Genomic DNA, 23,925 nt, shown 5'->3' on the forward strand with positions numbered 1-23,925 from the left:
TTTCATTCCTTAACTGGGATTCGGTTTTGGACACGTTCTGTAATACGGCCCGGGTGTTAGGTTTCGGTCGTATCCCAAACAAGGCAGTGCTCATTCGCTACCTTAGCACGACGTCTTGGAACATGGCCGTCGATAACGCAGGAAAGTTGTATGTTGAACAATTCTTGCGTTGCGTTATTTTTATAAACCAGGTTTTCTGAAATGAGGTTACTGAACTTTTATTGGTGGTTGTTGCGTTGTTGTGTTTGTGGCGTAGTTCAGGCAGGAGGCCTGCCGGCAAGCAGACAGGCGGAGGGCAGAAGCCGGGGCTCTCACCTGTGGGGCGTGGATTCCCCTCGTGCGCGGCCGTCCCAGCGCCTCGCCAGGACACCTTCCTCTGCAACACGCCCCGGCGTCCGGCGGTTAGGCCCAGGGACGCCACAACTAAATTTCTAAAAGGGGAGGGGGGGCAATATACCTTTTTATAAAGAATCATCGATCCCCCCCCCCCCCCCCATTGAAGCGGGGGGTCCGGGGGTCCTCCCCCGGAAAAAAATTGTATTTCAAGGTGGAAAATGGTGCTATTTAAGCAATTTTATTATCTAAAAATTGATTAAACAGCACTTTCTTGGCCCCCGTTTTCCCCCACTTCAAGGTTTCAGAAGGGGGGGGGGGGGGGTAAAAATACCCTTGCCCCCCCCCCCTTGTTGTTGCGCCCCTGGTTAGGCCCGTTCTGCAGCCGCACGGATCAAGTAAACGGAGACGGATTCTCCGGAACATTTCACTGTCGCCTTTCAGACGCTTCCACAATGCACGGAAACGTAAAAAAAATGGCAACCAACGAGATTGTATTTCAGTGTTAACGAAACATAAATTTAAATATAAACATATAGTATTATGCTTCGAGATCATGTCACAGGCAGAATTTGCTTTTATAATAAAAATAAACCAAAAAAATCTATAGATAACACTAAATATTCTTGTATTTGAAACATATTTTAACGTATTTAGCACATAAACAAAAAGGCTACTACCGCAACCAAGCACTCGGCACGGAGTAACGTAGACGGAAGAGCTCAGCATTGCCGGGATAATCCGTACGGATCCGTCTCCGTATGCGTGCTGTTGTAGAAAATATTTTGCGTGAGATTTGGCTCTGTTTCCGTGTGACTGTAGCACGGGCCTTAATGAACCCTGTGTCTCTACGGTGGGAGAGCACAGCACTCCTGCGTCCACACCGCTCTACACACTGTCTTGCCGTCAAACAACCTAGTTCAGGGGTCGGCAACCTTTTGAGTCGGAAGAGCCAAAAATTACAATTTACAAAGTTTCAAAGTTTTTAAAGAGCCACAAAAATTTTTGTTGCCAACAATAAATAGTACTTGCATAAATAAAGTTTTCTGATAAGAAAACTAATCTATTTATTCATAAGAAATATTTATTCATATATAAGTAGTGTTTTTTCACAACAAATTAGATAATATATGGTCTTATTAGATAATAACTTATTATATATGTAAAAAATTAAAACAATCGAACACTTACAGCACTAACTTGTACTTCAATAACAATTAATTGCGCAAACAAATTCAATGGGAGCGTTTGCTTTGCATTGTTTTAGAAAGAGTGGATAAATTTGGCTCATAACTTGTGGTTTTAAGTTTCAAACACGACTCTAAACTTTCATTTGTTAGTTGGCTTCTTACTTTACATTTAATTATATTCATGCAAGAGAACGCTTGCTCGCACGAATATGTCGATCCGAAGATAGTCAGCACCTTCTTCACCTCACTGTAGCAATCAGAAGACTATTCCATGCGTCGAATATAAGTGCCTCAACTCGCGGCATTTCTTTTAAAGCTGTCCACTTTTGTTGCGTTACGTACATACATTTCTGAACCTCCAACTTTTCCAACTTGCTTTTCAACTATAAATTTTCCACTCCACAAAGCTTTACTTTTTAAATCGAATAATTGCATTTCTAGAGATCCAGTATCAACTACAAATGGCTCAATGTGGATTTCGTTACCATTTGTGTTGAGAGGATTTACTATGAATGCTAGAGTGGTTTTGTTGGTTTTGAATTGTTGAAATCTGTCAGCAAATTCATTTTTTTTTATAACTGTACTGAAGTATTTCGTGTCAACAGTTGCACTGGTTTTATCACGATATTGCTTTCGAAATTTAAAATGAAGTAATTTACCGCTCTGAATATCTTCTGCAAAAATAATTAATTTTTCTTCGAAACTAACCAATTCTTCTACCAAAACATAGGCTGGGTTTCCCTTTCCTTGCAGTTTTAGATTCAGCTCATTTAATTTCGCTGTGATATCCACCATAAAGTAAAATTTTTGCAACCATTTGCCGTCCTCTAATTAGGGTGATTAATGCCTTTTTCATTGAGGAATGTATTTATTTCATTCAAGCACAAAGCAAAACGTTTCAACACCTTACCTTTGGAAAGCCATCGCACTTTATTGTGAAGAAGGAGGTCGGAATACTGAGTCTCCATTTCGTTTAAGAATTCTTTAAACTGACGATGGTAGAGTGCTTTTGACAAGATGCTGTTAACAATCGTGATTACCAAATTCATGACAACTATTTCGGCTGGAAATGTTTGGGCACAAAGTGCTTCTTGGTGTATTATGCAGTGAAACGTAAGAATTTCGTGGTTTATATTACTCTGAAGAATCGTTGCTGTCCCTTTATTTTTCCCTGTCATACTTCTGGTTGCTAATGAAACGATTTTATTTAAATCGATCTTATTATCTTAAGAGGCATTTTTGCACGGCATTCGCTATATCTTCCCCTCTAGTTTGTCCCGAGAGAGGTAGAAATCCTAGAAGTTCTTCTTTTGGACCTTGGGAAGACATATACCTAACAAAAAGGGCAACTTGTGCAGTGTCTTTTATGTCGCAAGACTAATCTATAGCAAGTGATAAGGAAGAAGCCAGTTGAATGTCTTCCACCTGCAAATATGTTACATTTGAAGAAATTTTTGCCTTTGTCTTGTACTGTTTTAGCGGATAGTGGCAAATCAATGATTTTTTTCAAGATTTCTGGTTTGTTTTTGAAATCACGAAACAGTTCTTCAGATGCACGTATGAAGCAATCTCTGACATACTCACAATCTGTGAATAGTTTGCCTTTTTTTGCGATTTCTAGTGATGCCGCGAAGCTTGCCAGATTAACATTACTTGTAGATTGCGTCCAGTTACTTAACATGGAACTTGATTGCTGTTTTTGTTTTTGGAGCTCGTCGACAGCTTTTTTTCGTTCTTCACCGGCTGGATATTTACTAGCAAACTGAGTATGTTTTGTAGTGAAGTGTGTCTCTAAATTTGATTTCTTATTGTATGCGTGTTTTTCGTGGCAAATGAGACAGGTCGGAAGGCCATCTGAGTTTCATATGAAAGCCAACGAGTCCGTCCAATCCCGATTGAATTCTCGATGCCCTTCTTCAGTTCTTCTCTTTTTTTTTTTGTAGATGCCATGCTTGCGGTGAAGCTGTAATAAAGAATTTTTGAAATTATTATTTAGGTTTCCAAAACAGCAGATGACAAGTTTTGCAATTATTTACTATTTTAATAAAAACACTTTCGCGGTAATATCAAAAAGTGTACTTTGTTTCTTTTTTGACACTTCTTATTGACTTCAAAAAAGGAGTTAGGTATCTTATTAAAAAAAAGTATGTATAATATGTATATTAAAAATATAATACTTATTATGTTACCTAGCTTTACTTCGGTTTTATTATTATTATTATAATATATGTACATACATACCCCTAAGAAGATAATTCGCTTCTAACTCTTCTACTTGAAACAAAAAGCTATACGTCACAGCCAAAGCACTGGTGAAGACGCCAAACTGTCTTGCGTCGAAACGAATTAAATCCTACATAGAAACATCAGACGACGGCGTCATTCGAGAGCTTCCGACGGACCACAGAACAAGGAGGGAGATATAGAAGTGCGACTGATATGTTGGAAACTGAAAACATGTTTGTGCGTCAAGTGGCGCTGTCTGTTGGGTGGGCCCGTAAGTACTAGTAAAACGAAAACCTCGGGCGGATGGATAGCTTTAAATTGATAATTTAACTGCTTGATCACATATTGTTTAGTAAAATATAACAAGCGTGGAAAAAAACAGGCTTACTACTGGTTTGTAATAAAAAAAAAAGTATTTTCTGTATAAATAACCTGGTGATGCAGTATTTCTAGTACGGAACTAAAGAGCCACAGCTTCACATCCAAAGAGCCGCATGTGGCTCGCGAGCCGCAGGTTGCCGACCCCTGACCTAGTTGGATTGCCACAGTGCGTTCCTGCTTGCCGAGCCACCCGCCTTGCGTCAGGCATCCAAGGGCTCTGTGACCCCCAGTACAACCTTTTTCAACTGCTACTTCCTTCTTCCGTTGAGGAACTAAACAAAGAAAAAGCAAATATAAAAATTGTGACTAATCCTCACACAATATTGCGTATTGGGGTTTCTATTTTTCCCTTTTGTTATTGTTAGGGACCGGAAAAATTCGCGGGTTCAATGACCTCCAGGATGAACTCCATAGTTCTACGTACACTCGGTCAAATGCCATCCACTCATTGGCTGCTGTCTTGTGAGACGTCCCAACGTAGCAGCCTGTGATTCGATAAAGGATTGGTCGGGTGTTTCTCATTGGCCCAGAGTCATCGAGGTGAGTTTTGAGCCAATAGCAGAGGCAGCACTGAGGCATAACTATTTGTATTTTAGCCTATCGTGAAATTAATTCGCGAATTTTTCCGGTCTCTAGTTATTGTGTATTATTGTACGGCACCATGCACACGTTGGGTTTAACACTATATTCCGATTATAGGACTGGCGGCAGAAGAATTAGCGAGTTAACCGAGACGCAGTTCAGGGACGCTGTTGCTCTCCCCCTAAGAAACAAGGGTGGTATGAGTGGGCGGGGAGAAACACAGTACCCAGAGGCACCCCACTGTCTCACGGCAACGTCGCTACCACAGGCCGCGCCCGCGCCGGGGAACGAACCAGCACCTCGCCTGAGTAGATGACGAGTGGTCTCGACTTCAACACGAAGCAGGAATATCGACGGGCGAAGCCACATACCACAGCGTGTCTCGTCCCTAGATCGCAGTGTGCTTTTTAATGAGCATCCGTTCTCTCTTTCCGATGCACAATTTTCTGGCATTAGCGCTTCCCTTTGTTTCGGTGTGCTCTGTTGCCACGCACACACCATAGTGCACAAAAGTTTTAGACACAATTTAAAAAAAAAATGTAATGGAAAAGTTTAATAATGTATGAAAATTTTTATTTTTAAAAGTAAGATTTGGAATGAGAATTTTCGAAATATATTATTTGCTTGTTGTATTACATAAAGAGCATCATTATTAGATAATATTCCATTCATACTTTTAAGAAAACGTAACTGATAGACTTGGTTTTGCCATCAAATTTTTTATATCTTAAAATATTGAAACATTTTACTCTGTCTGACCAAAGTACGTTGAATGTTTTATTATCATAAGTGACCGGCTGCTACAAATCGTTTCTCCTTTGAAGTAATAATTGTTTCGAATATATTTTTTTTAATGTACAGTGTAATAATACTGTTAAAAGACACTATTTTATGGTCTCAGAAATATAAAAAAAATTAATGTTATTAAAATTATCGATCATATACAAAACAAGAATTATAAGGTTAGCAGGTACTGCAATCTAAGCGTTAGACAGGCTATATATAGTAAGGTACCATCCCAAAATTTTCCCGGAGAGATTCCTGGAAAACCTGGGAAAACCGATGTCAGAATGGCCAAGCCAGGATTCGAACCCGGGGTTTTCGGAACGTCACACCTAGTTCTGTTTCTCACTGCTTGTCGTCTGGTGTATTTTGCTGCAATAATTCTCTGGTAATTACAAGAAGAGCTTCTGTTTGAAGCGTCTTGTTATATATATATATATATATAATTGCGCATGTTGAAATTTTTTTGAAAGTTTGTAATTCATGTTCAGTGAACTAAAATGTACTTTTTCATTCTCTAATAGAAGTCCACTGGGAATTTTACACTCAGGCCGTCCTTGAATTTGTAGATTTGTGGTCACCAAATTGTTACCTGAACAAATTTTCCGTTAAAAAAATTAAGACGTAAGACGTAAATTATTTTTTTGTGTTTGGTTTATAACAACATTTTGTGAAATTTTCATAATCGGGGATAATATTTTATATAAGGCAGTGTCAAATTGGCTTTATTTTTTTACTTTTGATTCTTAAGTTATAGATCAAAATAAAAGTAAGAAATTACGGTATAAAATCTATTTGCATTTTGCAGCAGAATATAACTTTTAAGTAAGAACAACACAACCTACATACAAATTTAACATGAGTATGGTGATTCAAAGGTATGGGGACGAAATATATCCAAAAAAAAGTTTTATGATGTGTATTCAGTGTGACAAGTTCCTGCCATCAGTAAAGAAAATACTTTTTTTTTTACGCAATCTCGCATTTATTGCATGTGATCATCTATCCATTACTGTACTTTCAGCGATTTTTGACTAAATTTGAAGCCCTGTGTTACAGAGTACCTATCATTAGAGACACGGAAATTTCGCGCATTCATTTAGTCGCAAGTTAGAATGCAAACCTTCACACTCTCGCACTGTGTTCATGATTGGACAGCAGTTACTTGGACACGCCCCTCTATGACCGTGAGCCAACGATGCCCAGCTAGGAGAGAAGTGAGATAATCGGGTAGTGCCAATTAACGAGGATAAACATGCTCTCGCCAAGAAATCAACCAATGGGAAAGCAAACATGGGTTGAACCCACCTAAGTACTACCTTAAATTCTACTCTGAAGCCAGACGAATCTGCGAAATTTCCGGGTCTCTACCTATCATATTATTCATCTGTTTACTGCCTCCGTAATGTTGCCTGGCTCAAAGACGCCTAATAGAAGCTTGTATAGTCACTACGCTAGCGACACGTCATTGAGACACAGGGGCAGAAGGAAGCACCTGCTAGCCAGGACAGAGGCGCCGTGCTCCAGGCCACGGAGACGGGGCGGCGCGCAGGCCTGCAGGGGGCCTGGCGAGCCACTGGAGTCGGCTGGTCATCGCTGCCAGGCGGCTGGCTGCTGGCTCCCAGGTGTCTGGAAGCCACCGATTGCCCGGCGCCCACAGAGAGATGGTAGTCAGTCGGCTGCCTGGAAGCCACCGGTTGCCCGGCGCCCACGGAGAGACGATAACCACTTGGCTGGCCGGTGGCTACCACGCCTCTGAAGGCTCCTGGTGTACCAGCCTGCTGGCTCCTGGCTGCCGAACCTCTCTGAGCCACTAGCTGGCCGACGGCGGCGGGGGCGCGACGACCAGGGGAGACTCCGGGGCGGGTGCAGCCCGCCGCCGGCCCACTGGCGGAGGAGGACTCCTCCGGGACTGGGAGATGCTCGTAGCTGCCGGCGACTCCGCGCGAAGCGGCCTCCACGAGCCCTCCAGTCCTCTTCCTGGAAGGAAGGCAACACTGACTTGCATTCCGCCGGGGTGTGCGTGCCGTGACTACAGTGCCCATGTGGTCAGACCTGTGGCTACTAACATATTTATATAATACAGACTGTACAATTATTGACCAAAGTGATAAAAATTGGTAAAAATTTATTATATTTATAGGGTTGTTTAATATCAGGGGCGCAACAACTAAATTTCCAAAGGGGGGCAATATACCTATTTATAAAGAATCATCGATCCCCCCTATTGAAGCGGGGGGTCCGGGGGTCCTCCCCCGGGAAAATTTGTATTTCAAGGTGGAAAATGGTGCTATTTAAGCAGTTTTATCATCTAAAAATTGATTACACAGCACTTTATTTGCCCCCGTTTGCCCCCGTTTGCCCCCACTTCAAGGTTTCAGAGGGGGAGAGGGGGGCAAAATACCCTTGCGCCCCTGTTTCTTATGGCAATTTGATCGAGTTTTTTTTTTAATGAGTATTTCTGCACGTTATTCAGAGTTTAGAAAGAAATGTTCCACAAAACAAAGCATCCTTTAACGAGTGCAGTTGGGTGGGGGTGCAGGCGACTCACCTGGCGCGAGGCAGCGTCCCTCCCGTCTCTTGCTCTCGACCCCTGCGGAGCAAGACACACTCAGTGCGGACCAGTCTCTTGGACAGGGGGTCCACCAACAACACTGAAAGGATCCTAAGCAGAACTCCTTTAAACATGAATTCAAACGCTGCCCATCTATATAGGCTAGATGAGGCTCTCTCTCCGCACAAGCGCATTACAAAATAAAAGTAACTCAATAAAATATTTGTAGTTTGGTGTCATTCACATATAACTGATGAAGACGTTCATCCTTGTTGACACGCCAAGAGCTGTGTCACGAGTTTGTCCTACAGTTATTTTGCAAAAGACTTTGGACAATGCTTAGAGAATGTGATCGTTCACTTTTGCGTACAAAATATAAGCCACAAGAAACTCTGTTACTAAATTAAAGGCAAATTTTTTTTGTAAAATGTACATAAAGTTCTTAGAGAAGTTGATAAATAAGAAATTATTATGAAATTAATTTGAGAGGGTCAACAGTGTGATGTGTTTTCTGTCCGCTGCTGAAGTACCTAACTAGCCAACGTTTTGTGAAGAATTCGTTTCAGTGCTGAAATACTGATCAACTAACTGTTAGCTATTCCTTGAAACTTTCTGAAGAAAAAAAACTTACTCGAAACAATTTGGTGACAGTGCAGAGCGCTGTCACACCAGTGCATTCTTGGGCACAGGACGATGAAAATTTCCACTTGTAACGTTAGGGGATACATTTGCAAGTTAGTATAATAGACCTGGCCTTCCAAAAACGTTCATTTGATCGCTAACCAAGATTTACTATTTAAAGTATTTTTAAAATATAGTATATTCATGTTGCAACTAGTGATTCCTGTTCGTACCTCCTGAGTTGCAGTCTGTCGTTCAACTCTGACATCACAGAGAAGCGTGCCACTCTCTCTGTTTCACCAGGAACGCCTGAAACAGCCACATTTTCCTCGTAAGAAAGATCGACTTAATTCTCAGTGGCACAAACGTAATAAAAACAGCTTAACTTTTGTTTTTATTAATTAAATATCGCTAAGAAAGATTTCTCATTCATATATTAGAATTTTAAATAGAATATTTAGTTTGAATCTTTGAACTATCATAACTCTACATCATTATGATAAATTTCTAGTTCTCGTGTAAACTCGTGGCAGTCTGTCTTTGTTCTGTTAAGTGTCACTTTATTAAGTTGTTTTAATTTTTATTTCATTCAGCAGATATCCTGCTGGGCAATAAAATAGCGCGCGGAGCTTCAGAAGAACGCGGGTGATTCAGAAACTGCTGTAGGATATCTGAGAGACACCTGCTTACCAGCATTCAAGAGAATGCTGAAGTAGAAAGAGAAGTATTTACCTCGAGTCTCGTCTCTAAAAGCAAGTCGGTGTCGCACATAGCGCGGGTCATATGTCAGGAGCACAACTGGGTCAGTAGTGCGGAAGATATTTTCCTATCCCCTCTCCAGTGGGAGGGCGCTAGGATAACAGAGACATTCAGAGTGTCAGACACTTTCATGTGCCTTTACTTTGGTTATGGGGAAAAGAAAGGAACTGTGTTACGCCATCTTGGTTTTAACAGTTTTTGGTTATAAAAATATTATGTCATTAAAATTTTTTATTTCATTTAATCATATATAATTTAATGGAATGTCAAACGATAATAGTGGCTGGCTGCTACAAAATAGTTTACCTTGTCAAATCATTGGCATTTAGTATTGAATATTTTAAATCATTTAATGTGTGTCCTTTGTCTTAACGAAGACAAATGCGCAATATGAAACAAAACCAAATTGTTATGCTAAAAAAAATTTTTAAACCAATATGGTGTATATTGTTTCCTAAATCATCCTCTTAACGTAGCACTATTAGCATAACACCTTACAATCTGCGGCATCCTAGATCAAGGGAATGGATACACCATCTCATCGCAGTTGGAATGTTCTACTAACCAGTTATTGGTTAAGGTTCAAATCCTCATGCCTGAGTACTTTCTGGTGCTCAACTCAACTGAACACATCACTTTGGGACTTCTCAAGTCACCCAGACACTCATGATCTGGTGGAGGCCCATCCAACCCCTTCTCTCTCTCTCTCTCTATCGGGCTAGTACCGTAGATGTGTCGCTTCTCAGTGCGTACCGTCGGAATTGGGGGTCCCTGATAGGCTTGCTCCAAGCATGGAAGCTAATCTCTGCCTCCCCGAGTCCTACTCCAGACCCATCCTCTCACTTCGTGGGATTAGCCTATGGTACTTCATTGGTGCTAGCGGGGTTCCCCAGCCTGTCTGCCAGGGACTCCTTGAGGCATAGACCTAGCCGGGGGGGGGGGGGGAGAACCACCTCCTTGGAAGTACTTTGGACCACCATCAACAGCAAGTATCAGGCCCAAGGAGTTGACAGCAAATTGAGGTCCAGGCCCGACCTCATAACCGTCCAGGACTCGGTATTATCATCATCGTAACTGTATTCACATTAAAATCCTTCCCCCCTACCCGAGAAACTAGCACTTTCGCTCTGGCAGATACGCCTTCCCGACAATAGAAGATGTCTGAGGAGAGGGGAGCACTCGGCCTTGCCAAGGGAAGGCAGAAGGTTGCCTTGAGTGGTGTGAATCTATAGATATATGACGCTACAGCCACTGTGACAGTGGCCTCGTTGGTGCTTTTTTTCGTCATACAATCGGCCAGTATATTCTCTCGAAGGAGTAAAGACCACGGCAGTCCGGGGGGATGCTTGAAAATCGCGCCCGGAAAAATTGTGCCCTGGCACAAAAAGAAAAAGTTGGATAGTTGTGCCCTAGCCAGAATTGGGGGGGGGGGGGGGGGGGAAGAGAATGGTGCCCCAAAATTGTTTGCCTCTCTCCTCCTCTCCCCCTTTTCCATGTGACTCACTGATCATGAATTTTTGTTATACTCATTACTATGGGTTCTATTTAGATGTATATATGTATACTTTGTGATGGGTCAATCGAATGTAACCTAGATGGAGAATGGGAAGTAGTGTACTTTGTTAAAGGATATCACTATAGAATTAACAAGAATACAAAAGAGAAAAGTCTTGGTTTTGCTTTCAAGAGAAGAGAGAGAAGTGTAGAGAACAGTTATAGACCAAAGGGCACGAAATTATGAGTGCAACCGATCACAAGAGCAAACCAGACGTCACCAAAACGGAAGTCCGAATTCAACGAGTGGCAGCTAAGAGAGTAATAGAAGATTTAGAGCCTATCTTTGAGCTCTACCAGGAAGAAATGTGTCCTCTATTTAATCAAAGATTAGGCCTCGAAACAGATGTTTATGCATACTACAGCTCTCAATGCAGCATGGACCATGTGAGATGCAAGCACCAGGAGTTGAACGTGACCCACTACATATGGAGAGTATTGTTTTGTCTGAATATGATATAAAATGTTTCCTTTCAGTACATGAAGAAGTCTAATTGAGAGTACTCGTTTTTTCTAGCTCTAAAGTCAGAGAAATGCTGCAGTCACGAGAAGTACTACATGAATATAATTCAAAAATTAGTCCACCGACAACTAAGCGTGTATATATTGAAAAAGGAAGTATTGCATGTGAAAGATAATCAGGATTTCGTTCTGGTCATAGTAAAAATATATTCCACTTCTTGATATAACCGTCGATCACTAGACGACTCAAATGTAACCATTGTATTGTTCCTAGACTTCACGAAAGCGTTTGACACTATAAATAATGAATTACTCTTATCGAAATTAACTGAAATCGGGTTTTCTAGGGCCAGCTAGCTGGCTGTGGTTCAATAACTATTTATCAGACCGGCAAAAGCAAGTTCATGTATGCACCAATGCAGGAGAACTAGCATCAAGTAAAAAGCAAACGATGCTGTCAGTGCCACAAGGCTCTATATTAGGGCCTTTTCTATTTTCTATTTTTATATTAGGGATGCCACTATACTTCAAGCACATGAAGTGCCATCAGTATGCTGACGATACCCAGTTGTTAATATCCGTGTCTGATGAAATCTCGCCTGCAGTGGTCAAAATAAACGAAGACAAGTTTATTAAACAATTTGGGCGTTAAAACGGTTTGAAATTAAATGCTTCGAAATGTGTTTACATGATAATAGGCAAACAGAAAATTATTAATAAAATTATTAACCCTATAGATATTAAGATAAAATAATAACTGTCATCTCCGTCTGCTCTTGGTATAACATTTGATGAAAATCTCGCTTGTGTTATCGCCTTAATTACTGTGCAGGATTATTTGTTGACAAAACACTGAATTATAGAATTCAGTAACTGCAAAACGCATATTCACGTTACGCTTCTAATTTTCAGAAACACGATCATGTAAGTCAGAAATTAACTAAAGAAAACTGGCTCAACATGGATAACAGACGTAGTTTCACTTTGTAACCCAACTCATAAACATACATTTTAGGGCGTCACCAAGTTTTTTGTATTCTAAGTTTTCTGAATTATTGGTAAAACATAGCTACAACACCAGATATAGTTAAAATATTCAGATACCAATATACAATAGCATCTTCTTTAAAATATCATTTAGTTACCTGGCAAACCATCTGTGGAATGACATATCATACTCCCTTCGACAGAGCACGTCTATCGCTGTTTTCAAAACACGTAATCGCGCACTGCTTCACAAGAAACAGTCAGCTGGCACCCTGCCACATTACCAGAGGCAGCGCACTGGAGGTGTGACCCTACCCAGTCAATATTACCAAAGACAGAATGCATTAAATTAAACTCTTAAGTAGGGTTTTTACGAATGTGAACTGATTTATTTTGTTCATGGAAGGGCATGCATTACTTTTTATTATGTTTTTTTTTTTTAATAATTTTATATAGCATGGTTTAATAGTTAGTGTTAACCTGATATTTTACTTTTTGTAATGTGTAAAAAACACCTAAAAATTAATTTAAAAAAGCCTAGTGCTGACTTTTTTCGTGTATAAATAAATGGGACTTCAAAATTGTGTAACAAGTAGTTCACCCACAATTCATGCAGGTCTCGGCAGTACAGAGGACCGGACTAGCATCGATTCAGTACCATTCGCTTTAGTGCCCAACAAAAAAAATGGAAACGTACAAATTACTTTTTTATAAATAAAGGATCGTTTACCCGTATGGAAATCCGAAATAATCATGCTCGACTTAGAAGAAACTTGCGTTTCTTCGCTTGTTTCAAACTTCCCGTCTAGCACCGTAAAAAGGTGAAATTTCCACTTCAGTCAGTGTTTATTACTCAAAGTTGTAGACCTAGGATTGGTGCAGGACTACAAGAATGGCGGAGAAGTAGGGATTCACGTACGCCTGTGCAACTCTGGGTATGATACCCCGCGAGTACAGTAAAAACAGATTGCACGAAATCTTATAGATGGCGCTAGGAAAAGAGAAACTAACACAGTTATATCGTCGCCTGAGAATTGGAGTGTTCTATGTCCATTGAAGTCGGAACTGAGATATATAAGCATTTGAAAGTTCAAATAACTATGAATATCATTACATAGAACAAAATAATATTGGTCTTGAATTAAGAACAAACATTTTTATGTGCGTAGACGTGTGTGGATATAGTACAAATAAATACTAATATTAATTTCGTGTCAATAGCATAAAAAACCTAAAAAGTGGACATAGAACACTCCAATACTCAGGCGGCGATATGTATATATTTTGCAAAAATGGTTGAAAAATCCAAACATTTCCACCGATATCTGTGGAGATACAAAAGCATCGAGAAGGGTGGAACGATAAGCTTAAGAACAACGTTCATCTTAACACTCTTAACCCAAATTTCTACAACCTTTGAAGGAACTGAAGCAAGAAACGAAATTACCGGTTGCAAACATGATAGGGCTACTCTCAGCGATCGAGCATGAAACTGGACAAACACGTCCCCATAGTTTTGCACATATACAAAACAAGTATGCCAGGTGTTTGAAGAACTGGCCTGTATTTAAAAAAATTAAAATGGAATGAATCTCAACGGCAGTTACTAGCTACGTAAATACAATTGTTACAAAAATGTTTAAGCTAACAATGAAGCCAAGCAAATGTTCGTATTTTCCCCGATACCGCCAAGCTCTGTAGTCCTTCTCGTAAGGCCGTCATTTCCCCGATACCGCCGAGCTCTGCGGTCCTCGTATGGGCGCAGTTTCCCCGATACCACCGAGCTCTGCAGTCCTCGTATGGCCGTGAGGGGAGGAGCGCACTGACCTCTGTCGCGCGACGGCCGCTGCACGCCGGCGGCCGACCTCGTGACGGCGGGCTGGCAGCGCGCCGCCGACCTGTCCCCCTCTTCCGGCCCCGCCAGCTGCGACCTGCGCAGCACATCACCGCTCGCGCTGCAGTGCGCACACGCATGCGGCCGGACCTTTGAACTAATATACTGTATAGAAGTCGCGAGTGGATAGGATTTACTCTACGTTTTTCAGGAGCGCATGATGAGCAGCTTGGGAACTTCACCGCTGCAGTGCGCTGCCGTAATGCCCTGTATCGTGTTAGTTGTTATTTACCCGTTAGAGCGCAGCACTGTCGCCCGCTGTCATTCCCCGCACCCCCCTTCCCCCCCACCCATCATTCACTGCAGCTCGAGGTCGTTCAACGGGAGGGGGAAGGGGTGTTTGAAGAGTTCGACACTTCTCTGCTAGGGACACCACAAGTCGATGCCCTAGAGATGGTGGCGATTGCGGCGGTGAATTAACCAACTAACTAAAAACCGTATTAGAAATTTTAACCTGGGCTGGCGACTTCTATACAGCATATATATTCAAAGGCCGGACAGAGGAGCGAGTGCGGCACCGCGCGCGCTCACCTGCGGCGCCGCAGCTCGGAGAAGCGCGTCTGCATCTCTCGCATGATGCCGGACCAGCTGCCGTCAGACACGTCCCCGGCGCGAGGCCTCAGCTTCCTGTCGGCGGCCCTCGGCTCTGCAGACACGCGCCATCTCCACTACTTCACCTCAACACGTTCCACTGCTGCGTGCGGTCACACGCGGTCTGGGCGTGTTTCGGGGACGCACCACAACGCCGAAATACCACAACGCCGAAATGCCAAATTGACCACAACGCCGACAGCTAGAAAACTGCTGTGTACAACGCCGAATTACCACAACGCTGAAAAATGTAATTGCAAGACTGCCACAAAGGTTAGATTAGGTTAGAATAGGTTAGGTTAGGCTAGGTTAGGTTAGGTTAGGTTAGGCTAGGTTAGGTTAGGCTAGGTTAGGTTAGGCTAGCTTAAGTTAGGTTAGGTTATATTATAGTAGGTTAGATTAGGTTAGGTAAGGTTAGGTTTGATTGTGGTATTTCGGCGTTAAGGTACATTGAAGAAACATACACAAATTCATTCAGTTGTTATTTCGGCGTTGTGGTACACAGCAGTTTTCTAGCTGTCGGCGTTGTGGTCAATTTTGACATTCGGCGTTATGGTATTTCGGCGTTGTGGTTACGACCTGCGTATTTCCTTCGAGGCCATTTCTCAGGCAACCTACACATCTTGGCAAAGTAGTTCAGAACAACATCTCTTCTACACAAGTCTCTGATTGGCTGTTGAGTGTAAATAACGCAAGATGGAGAAGGTGACTGGTACAAGTTCGTGTAATTGTTTACCGACTTCAACAAAAAAAAAAAAAAAAATATCAACATGTGAATATTTTATTATTTTAAAATGGATGCTGACGGTAATTATCTAACAGAGTTACGCTTGCTCAAATAAATAGGATACACAGCACATCCATTCGATGATAGTAGACAATCGGTTTTTGGTATTGAACACAATTTACACCAACTGCCGTGTGACCGTACACTTTCGGTTTTTTAAACATGTTTACTTAAACCTGCTCACTTGAAGTAGTTCAGCGTTCCGTATAACCCAACTCTGTATACCTCGGTGTTGGTAGGTATAGTGCATCCCACTTTTCCATTGACTTCTGACACTCATTCCTATCAAAATCTGCACAGCCTGCCTTACACCTTACCAGACTGACGTTAAATAAAGTCAAGGTTTTTTTTTAAATATATAATTTTAAAAACCCACTTGTCCAAAATAGTACAGTTAGCAAGAATGAAAATGTATTCGTGTTAGTTAAAAATTATGATGGTATTTTCCTAAATTATTTTACTTCTGTTACTTTGTGTGTTTTTCTCATGATTTAAGTTTAATTCATAATGTGACTACGATTTTCTGGTAAATAGTTCCATCAATTTAATGCTTTTAAGAACAATAAGCTAATTTTCATTTCAACCCTAGCATTACCTGAGAACACCTTTTTCATGTGGGGAGGTATTTTTCACGAAAACATGTGAAGACTTATTAGACTGCAACAAGGTATGCCTACGCAGAGGTTTTTTTCCTAGCGATTGGTGACCGTCTGCAAGAGAAGCCATTGCCTTATTTGGCTAGGCCATTCAGGGCGCGTTTACTTCCGTACAGAGGTGTTGTGATTCATGTACCAAAAGTAAACATGCACCTGAAAGAAACTCAACCTATGCTACAGTGTTTTAACTCTCAGATAGTCACGAAACCTTTCGCGAAAAATACACGCTTTTAGATATAAATTTAGAATTAACCTTTGTTGGATATATTTATAATTTAGTACAATTCTTTATACATAAGCCACTGCAGTTTTGCACTGTTTGTATGGAGAAAATTCAATAATGCAAAAAAATATAAATAAATAAAAATGAAAACATACACACAGAGAACATGCCTTAATCAGGTGATGTCGCACAGATTGACCCAACAATGAAACTAAACAGGTTTTATCGACAACAACGGCGACAGTACAGAAGGACACAGTGAAATTTTAAATATTAAACAGCACAGAGAATTCCGTGAAAGGAATTTAGTCATGAAAAAAAACCAGCACGGACGCACAGTGAGCTAACAGATAATAGACAGTTTCAACAAGATCACCAAATGCAGACAGACAACGAACATGGACAGCACAGCAAACATACAAACACAACGATGAATATAAACAGGTGTTATGGACAACACGATGACAGCACCGAATAACATAGTAGGATGTCTATGACAAAACAGTTGCGACGTTTCGGTAACTGGCAACTCTTCTCGTCATCAGGCACGAACAGACTGATGATGTTTATAAACCTCTAAACATTTTGTGGTATTGAAATTCGGGAAATATGAGTTTTTCAGGGTTTGAAAAGAAACCAAATTTTTATATATTTATGAATAATCTTCCAGAAAGTTAATTATTTAACAACAATTGCTGCATGGAAATGAAAGGTGATATCAAAACATTTTGTTTCAATTTTTCATATTCTCAGTTCAGTTCAGAATTTGAAACATATAATTTCGCTTTAGGTTCATAAAAACCATTACACACACACACACACTCATTGAATTGATGAAACTATTTACGAAAAACTAATAGTATTTTAAACATAATTCCAAGCCAAACCGCGGGCCGAAACACGGAAGTAGGGAAGCACTACAGTGGAGGGAGTGTGCGCGGTCGCAACTGCAGAGGCCCGAGCAGAGTCGAGTCGAGCCGAGCTCGGCGTGGTACCTGGGGAGGAACACGCGGTACAGGGGGAGGAACACGGGGTACATGGGGATGAACACGGGGTACCTGGGGAGGAACACGCGGTACCTGGGGAGGAACACGGGGTACCTGGGGAGGAACACGGGGTACCTGAGGAGGAACACGCGGTACCTGGGGAGGGACACAGGGTACCTGGGGAGGAACACGCGGTACCTGGGGAGGGACACGCGGTACCTAGAGAGGAACAAGCGGTACCTGGGGAGGAACACAGGGTACCTGGGGGAGGAACACGCGGTACCTGGGGAGGGACACGCGGTACCTGGGGAGGAACACGCGGTACCTGGGGAGGAACACGCGGTACCTGGGGAGGGACACAGGGTACCTGGCGAGGAACACGCGGTACCTGGGGAGGAACATGCGGTACCTGGGGAGGAACACGGGGTACCTGGGGAGGGACACGCGGTACCTGGGGAGGAACATGCGGTACCTGGGGAGGAACACGGGGTACCTGGGGAGGAACACGCGGTACCTGGGGAGGAACACGGGGTACCTGGGGAGGAACAGGCGGTACAGGGGGAGGAACACGGGGTACATGGGAGGAACACGCGGTACCTGGGGAGGAACACGGGGTACCTGGGGAGGAACACGCGGTACCTGGGGAGGAACACGGGGTACCTGGGGAGGAACACGCGGTACCTGGGGAGGAACACGGGGTACAGGGGGAGGAACACGGGGTACATGGGGAGGAACACGTGGTACCTGGGGAGGAACACGGGGTACCTGGGTAGGGACACAGGGTACCTGGGGAGGAACACGCGGTACCTGGGGAGGGACACAGGGTACCTGGGGAGGAACACGCGGTACCTGGGGAGGGACACAGGGTACCTGGTGAGGAACACGCGGTACCTGGGGAGGGACACAGGGTACCTGGGGAGGAACACGCGGTACCTGGGGAGGAACACGGGGTACCTGGGGAGGAACACGCGGTACCTGGGGAGGAACACGGGGTACAGGGGGAGGAACACGGGGTACAGGGGGAGGAACACGGGGTACATGGGGAGGAACACGTGGTACCTGGGGAGGAACACGGGGTACCTGGGTAGGGACACAGGGTACCTGGGGAGGAACACGCGGTACCTGGGGAGGGACACAGGGTACCTGGGGAGGAACACGCGGTACCTGGGGAGGGACACAGGGTACCTGGTGAGGAACACGCGGTACCTGGGGAGGGACACGGGGTACCTGGGGAGGAACACGCGGTACCTGGGGAGGAACATGTGGTACCTGGGGAGGAACACGGGGTACCTGGGGAGGAACACGCGGTACCTGGGGAGGAACACGGGGTACCTGGGGAGTAACACGCGGTACAGGGGGAGGAACACGGGGTACATGGGGATGAACACGGGGTACCTGGGGAGGAACACGCGGTACCTGGGGAGGAACACGGGGTACCTGGGGAGGAACACGCGGTACCTGGGGAGGAACACGGGGTACCTGGGGAGGAACACGGGGTACCTGGGGAGGAACACGCGGTACCTGTGGAGGGACACGGGGTACCTGGGGAGGCACACGCGGTACCTAGGGAGGAACACGCGGTACCTGGGGAGGAACAGGGGGTACCTGGGGATGAACACGGGGTACCTGGGGAGGAACACGCGGTACAGGGGGAGGAACACGGGGTACCTGGGGAGGAACACGTGGTACCTGGGGAGGAACACGGGGTACCTGGGGTGGAACACGGGGTACCTGGGGAGGAACACGCGGTACCTGGGGAGGAACACGGGGTACCTGGGGAGGAACACGGGGTACCTGGGGAGGAACACGGGGTACCTGGGGTGGAACACGTGGTACCTGGTGAGGAACACGCGGTACCTGGGGGGAACACGGGGTACCTGGGGAGGAACACGCGGTACAGGGGGAGGAACACGGGGTACCTGGGGATGAACACGGGGTACCTGGGGTGGAACACGCGGTACCTGGGGAGGAACACGGGGTACCTGGGGAGGAACACGGGGTACCTGGGGAGGAACACGCGGTACCTGGGGAGGAACACGCGGTACCTGGGGAGGAACACGGGGTACCTGGGGAGGAACACGGGGTACCTGGGGAGGAACACGGGGTACCTGGGGTGGAACACATGGTACCTGGTGAGGAACACGCGGTACCTGGGGGGAACACGGGGTACCTGGGGAGGAACACGCGGTACAGGGGAGGAACACGGGGTACCTGGGGATGAACACGGGGTACCTGGGGAGGAACACGCGGTACCTGGGTAGGAACACGGGGTACCTGGGGAGGAACACGGGGTACCTGGGGAGGAACACGCGGTACCTGGGGAGGAACACGGGGTACCTGGGGAGGAACACGGGGTACCTGGGGTGGAACACGTGGTACCTGGTGAGGAACACGCGGTACCTGGGGGGAACACGGGGTACGTGGGGAGGAACACGCGGTACCTGGGGAGAAACACGCGGTACCTGGGGACGAGCAGGACGCGGACGAGAGGCTGGTCGTGGACGACATCAGCGAGCTGGCGTACCCGCTGGAGGACGCCGGCGGCGGTGGAGGCGGCGGCGGTGGCGGCGGAGGTGGGGACGGCTGAGCGTCCCGCACCACGTCAGGGAGGGGCGGCGACTCCCACGGCTCCGGAGACACGTCGAACCGGAGGGCCATCTCGCGCACCGAGCCGCCCCTGCAGCGACCAACCCTTCAGGCGCGCTGGCCAGGACGACGTGCAATACATCAGCCAACACACAAAAGAAAATGAAATGGGGTGAGGTTGTGTCATGTGCACGGCAGTGTGTTGTACGTGAATCCGTGTACGCAACAGGTAATATTTTCTATACTAAATATAAAAGACGCTGTTTTATTTATGTTATAATCATGTTGTTTTTTTAAATTTTAAAACCATATTGTTACGATTTTACCGGGTTCGTAAAGGATAGATCAATTAATAGATTTTACTACACACACACAGTTTTATTTATATCCACTACTTATGTCACTTACAAATAATCTTATAAAATGGCAATTAATCAAATGCACTTAAAAATGTTGCTTCCCCAGTCACTCAGTTTCCACACGCCACACACCTCGCCGGGCTGCACCTCTGGCGCAACTCTCGCCGCAGCACCCCTCGTGGATCTCCGCCGCGGGACTACGTCGCCACACTCCACCGCCACCGACGCACTTGCCTTCGCCGAGGATCCGCTCGACGCCTCGCTCGGAACTTCGCTCGGAACATTGCCGTGCCCGCGACACTATCGTCCGGAACTGAACTCTCTGCCCTGGAACCTTCGTCCAGGGACTTCGCCGCGGGAAAACTCCCTACTTCACTGAAATCACTCACTCACTGCCCTGGAACCTTCGTCCAAGGACTTTGCCACTCTGCCGCACCCGCGGCACTATCGCCCCGGAGACTCCGCCGTGGGAGAACTCCCGACTGAATTATCACTGCTCACTGACTCCAGGCCGGCGTCCCGGGCACGTATAAATAGGCCCAGACACCTTCCAGAACTCCCGAGTGTGACTGGGGCCAGTCGCGTCATTCCGCGCCGTCCCGACGGCAGAAATCTCTCGAAACACGTGTCGGCAGCTCGCGTAACTCCGCAGCTTTCAGGTTTCGGATGTCAAACTAACAGCGCGCGCGGGGAGCTGAGTGCTGGAGGGAGGGGAAGCGGCGACCCAGGTGCGCACTGCACATCTCATGTTACGGCGGCATGTGATGCAGCCCAGTAGCTCTGCACCTGCGCGTGATGAGGCCTTGCTCACGTTCATAACAATATATATTTAAGGTAACTTTTTACACTAATGTTATATATGTGTGTGTGTGTGTGTGTGTGTGTGAGTGTGTGTAAAATCGATAGATTTTGACGAGATCTGATGATTGAAACCTAAACGAACGTCGTAGCTTCTCCGAGTCAAAAGTTATACTATATGTAAATCTCGAAACGCGGCAAAATTACCTCAAAATGGCGGCGCTTCCCCCTCCACCGCGCGCGATGCGTCGCAGTTCTCATTTAGCGTAACGAATTCTTTGAACCTTTAGCTACCCAGTGGTGTAATTAAATTTTGGATGGAGATTATGTATATGTAGCTGCAACACCAAACCGTATCCCCCGATTTTCTTATCATTCGTTTATTGAATTGCCTCCCACTGTGGAAGCAATTTTAAAGACGTATTCACGTCAATAATTCTCGTTTTCCGTTTTCGTATTGTGATTGCTTTGTCTTATTTTTGTAAAGTGAAGTCAACACCTGTCACCTGGGCGAGAATCTGTAGAATTCTCACATAGAAATAAATTTTCTGTACTTTTACTAAAGATTCCTTTGGAAACCAGCTGCCAAAAATAGTTTGATAAAGATGGTGTAACTGTGAACAACGTATGGCTATGGTTATTTAGCATACATGAAATACCTTTTTCGAGATAATACTGAGTATATGTTACGAAAATTGCCGTGTAATTTTATAAATTAATTGAATTTTAATTCAAGCATAATTGTTTAAACCATGAAAAAGATAATCGAATATTCAATCATTGGGATTATTTTCTTTTATAATGCTTATTAATATGCGCAGTTAATACTGTAAATCTATTGAGGGAACGGTTTACAAATAACGTTAACTATTTGAAGTACTAGGACAACACAAAACATAAATGCCCGGGAAAAAAATCCTAACACAGTGTTACTGCGAGCACTATTTTGTAATGATACAGTTATTTTAAAGTAAATGGAAAAATTTACAAACATGTGTAATTTTACATGATATTTCTTTTCCATGAACAAAAAAAATACAGTGTAGGGGAGGCCCACGGAATTAAGTTTATCATTCCTGTTTCACAATTACGGTTTTGCTAACGTAAAAACGCTCCCTCAGGGAGGGGCTCTCTTATTCCAGCAAATGCTATGCTCCCCGAGGTATCTATGCCAAGACGCATATTTGGGTTGTTATCAGTTGTGTTCCTATTCAATAACTCCGTCTTCGTTCTTCATGGTCACTTGGACCGTTTTTCTAATGTTTCTTGGGCTAACGGAGGCCTGAGCGAGTTGACGCGACGTGAAAATTTTAGACTTGCGCTTGGGAGGACCCTGGTTCGAATCCACAGCCATCAATCCGTCCTGATTTCGGTTTGGGGTGTCTCTTGAGCCAAGCACAGGTTAGGCTAATTTTTATAAGGAGAGGTGGAGTGGGATGGGTCCCTTTTAGCCCCTCACTGTAGCTCCTCCTTCGAACATCTCCATGGCGTCTCTATTTCCCTGCTGCTCTAGTGATCTCGTGTTGGTGATGATACAACCCTCGCGGGAGTAGCTGCCATCAAACAACCGGTGCAGCATTGCTGAATGCCTGCTTGCCGAAATCACCGCAGGGGAATGCTGGAATGATTCCGTTTGCTACTCGTCGTTGCCATATCCTTCCTCAGTGTTCCTGACACGTCTCGTGTTTCCCAGTCTCTAACGAAATCGTAGACGAGACATAAAAACCAAGATAAACAACAATACAAAATAACGCATAGATGATGCACGTAACTGCCCGAGTCGTCGCATTATTTATTTTTTTTACTTGTGTTGGACAATGGATTTTCCGCACCAACGCAAACTAACTGGAAGGCCTCGGAGGTCATGCGGTCATCTTCAGCGACATGGGACGCTACCGTCGGCCGATGGATTTAGGCTACTCATAGAGTGCTGTCTACGTCCCATCGCAGGGATTCTTTATATATTATCTATGTGTTTGTAAATTCAAGGCATTTATTTGTGTGAACCAGCCGACAGGCATATAACATTCATAGAATTCTGAATGTGATAAGAGGCTGAAATGCTTACCCTGCCTTTGAATTTAGATTAAGTAAATTATTCAGCAAAATGTTTACTATATGGCGAGTAAGTAAACAACAACTGATACCTTACAGTGCGTCATTTGTTTTCCCTGCAAGTCACAGTAAGTCATCGTCGATTGCAAACTAGTTATTTAAGGAGAATGTGAACTTTATCTCGGTTCAACAAGAAGTTTACTGCGCAAACAGCCCCCCATCACGACACCCAAACATTCCACTCCCTGACTCACGAAACCGACTTCCTTAATCTCTGCCGTAAACAAGGGAGCGGGTCGTGGCGTGTTGTTGACGACCACTCTCCGAGTTGAGCTCGACGGGAGAATTCTTATTCGTGTTATTTACATTTAAATATTCTTTGCCAGTGCTAAATGTAGGATTTCCAAGACGACTTAAAAGCCTGGCAATAACAACTGTTGAAGTATTATCGTGCACACGCAAATGATTTTTGTCTACAACGTTGTCCGCGATAGCACGGGGATATGACTTACAGTGGTAAAATAATTTGGAAATACAGCTAGCAAAACCCCCAGTATT

General features: G+C 44.4%; 1 protein-coding gene across 5 annotated transcripts in view; it reads right to left on the reverse strand.

Moving 5' to 3' along the window:
* Positions 1-23,925, reverse strand: part of LOC134530391 (espin-like) — a 98,440-nt gene that overhangs the window by 2,877 nt on the left and 71,638 nt on the right. For all 5 annotated transcript variants that reach the window (XM_063365168.1, XM_063365167.1, XM_063365169.1 and 2 more), the window contains 7 exons: positions 20,032-20,246; positions 14,858-14,972; positions 14,260-14,363; positions 8,904-8,979; positions 8,047-8,088; positions 6,991-7,475; positions 316-376 (listed from right to left, as the gene is read on the reverse strand). In XM_063365168.1, coding sequence (XP_063221238.1) covers positions 316-376; positions 6,991-7,475; positions 8,047-8,088; positions 8,904-8,979; positions 14,260-14,363; positions 14,858-14,972; positions 20,032-20,246 — 1,098 coding nt within the window. The remainder of the gene's footprint in view (positions 1-315; positions 377-6,990; positions 7,476-8,046; positions 8,089-8,903; positions 8,980-14,259; positions 14,364-14,857; positions 14,973-20,031; positions 20,247-23,925) is intronic.

The sequence above is a fragment of the Bacillus rossius genome, chromosome 3, assembly GCF_032445375.1.
Source record: "Bacillus rossius redtenbacheri isolate Brsri chromosome 3, Brsri_v3, whole genome shotgun sequence".
In the NCBI taxonomy this organism is placed as follows: Eukaryota; Metazoa; Arthropoda; class Insecta; order Phasmatodea; family Bacillidae; genus Bacillus; species Bacillus rossius.